The following is a 2460-nucleotide window of genomic DNA, read 5'->3' on the forward strand; positions in this document are numbered from 1 at the left end:
AAGCAACGCCTATATCGGCGGCGTATCCAATGAGGAAGACGGCGATGGCAACGAGCGCAACACCTGCCACTATGAATGGTCGGCGGCGACCGAAGCGAGATTTGCAACGGTCGCTATAGTAACCCACGATGGGTTGCACCACCAAACCAGAAATGGGCCCGCACAGCCAGACGGCGGAGGACCATTTGTGTGGGACCCCCAGTTGCTGCACGTAGGGTGTTAGCAAGGACAACTGCAACGCCCAGCCAAATTGCACTCCGGCAGCGATGGATGACACCAGAATCATCTTCATCTTACTACTTACCGGCCTTGACGAGTTCATGCTCTCAATATCCATTTCTTTAATTCTCCAATTTTTCTTTTTTGATGAGATTGATTTCTTTTGTGAATACGAAATGAGGAGACCAAGAGGTGCCTTATATAGGCCTACAACCTATGAACGGGAAGTTAAATCATTATCGGAAATGGAAACAGGGAGCAAAATGGAGTTCTTAACTATTTCCTTCAATAAGTTTTAGGAACTTTGAGTAGTAGTAGTCCTAGTTGGAAAAGGAAACCGGGACTTCCATAGTTAAGGATTGCTTAGTTTTTTTTTTCCCGGTCAAGGCTCCACGTGTCTCTGGCATTTGTTTTCCTGTCACGGATTCTGACTCTGCTGGTCTCAATGTTCGCCGCATTCGCCTCAATCCACGTCACCGGACGGTTGGTTCTGTTTGGTCTCTGTAAATTTCAGATTTTAACTTATCCCCAAATTGGAAAACTGGGTTTTGAGTTTTGGGGTTGGATGCAGGTTGTGGCAGGATTCTGAGAACAGGGTTTATTTGATTAACGAGCCTGATAGGATCACTGGGCAGGTGTGCATTTCTTGGTTTTGGATGTGGGATTCAGTTTTTGGTGGATTTTGAGCTTTAGTGTGTCTATCTAGAGCATACTGTGATATAGTTATAATCATGCAGGTGTTTGATCATTTTTTTAGTACCAGAATTCATTTTACATATAGGATTACAACTCGTGTGTTGTGTAGCTTCTGAATTCCTCACTACGTTGTGTATGTTTTGTTTGTCTCCCAAAAGAGAAGAATTGAATTTAAATATGTTTGCTTGTTGTTGATAGAGAGATTATGTGAGGTATTGAAAACTAGCTAGCTATCAGTCAAACCTCCCAAGTTTTCACTCTAAATATACTAGAAAAAGGCTTCTAACATTGCACTTAACTTTCATTGTTGGGATGAAATGATAGTATATTAATGGACCAATTACATAGAAGTCCACAGGTCCACCCAAATATTTTTACGCACATAAGTCCACCCAAGCTTAAATAAAGGTATTAAAGTTCAACTAAATTACAGACTGCCATCCAACCAAAAAATTAGATTTTCTCTTATATTTACAAAAATGCCACTAATGTAAAATGTCAACAACCACTCTCCTTCCCGGAAAAGTCTCCGATAGACCTCCGGCGAGGTCTCCGACGGACTCCGGCGATGTCTCCGGCCAACTTCCGACGAGGTTTCCAACAGTTACGAAAGCTACTACCGCCAGCAAGAAAAGATACTACCGCCAGCAAGAAAAGATACTACCGCCAGCAAGAAAAGATACTACCGCCAGCAAAAAAAGCTACTATCCCTAGCTAGAAAAGCTACTACCACCGACTACAAAAGCTACTACCTCTAGCAACAAAAGCTATTATCCTTAGCTATAAAAACTATTACAACCAACAACAAAAGCTACTACTACTTACTACAAAAGCTATTACTGTCAGCAATAAAAGCTACTACTGTCAGCAACAAAATCTACTACTGCCGCAAACAAAATCTACTAACAACAAAAACTACTACAACCGGCAACAAAAGCTACTATCCCTACGTACAAAAGCTACTACAACCAACAACAAAAGCTATTATTGCAACAAAAGCTACTACCGCTAGCAACAAAAACTACTACAGTCAGCAATCAAACCTACTACTGCCAGTAACAAAAACTATTACTTCCGGTAACAAAAGCTGCTACTTCCGGCAACAAAAGCTACTACCTCTGGCAACAAAAACTACTACCGCCAGTAATCAAAGCTACTATTGCCAGCAACAAAAGTTACTATTTCTGACAACAAAAGCTACTACTTCCGGCAACAAAAGCTACTACTTCCGGCAACAAAAGCTACTACAACCACCACAGGAAATAAAAGCTACTACCACCGGAAAGAAAAGCTACTATTGTCAGCGACGAAAGCTATTACCATCAGAAAGAAAAGCTACAACCAACAACAAAAACTACTAACTAAAAGCTACTACTGCCGAGATAACTAAAGCTACTACTACCAACAACAAAACCTACTGCCATCACAAAATAAAGCTATTACCACCGACAAATAAAACTACTGCCACCGGTAAATAAAGCTACGACGACAAATAAAGCTACTACCGCGAACAAATAAAGCTACTGCTACCTGAACCAATAGCTA

General features: G+C 41.2%; 1 protein-coding gene across 1 annotated transcript in view; it reads right to left on the reverse strand.

Annotated features, from left to right (window-relative positions):
* LOC101309259 (sucrose transport protein SUC2-like) overlaps window positions 1-337 on the reverse strand; it is a 1390-nt gene extending 1053 nt beyond the window's left edge. Inside the window, exon 1 of the mRNA XM_004300817.1 lies at window positions 8-337. Coding sequence (XP_004300865.1) covers window positions 8-337 — 330 coding nt within the window. The remainder of the gene's footprint in view (window positions 1-7) is intronic.
* Between the last annotated feature and the right edge of the window lie 2123 nt (window positions 338-2460).

Source organism: Fragaria vesca, linkage group LG5, assembly GCF_000184155.1.
Source record: "Fragaria vesca subsp. vesca linkage group LG5, FraVesHawaii_1.0, whole genome shotgun sequence".
Classification (NCBI taxonomy): domain Eukaryota; kingdom Viridiplantae; phylum Streptophyta; class Magnoliopsida; order Rosales; family Rosaceae; genus Fragaria; species Fragaria vesca.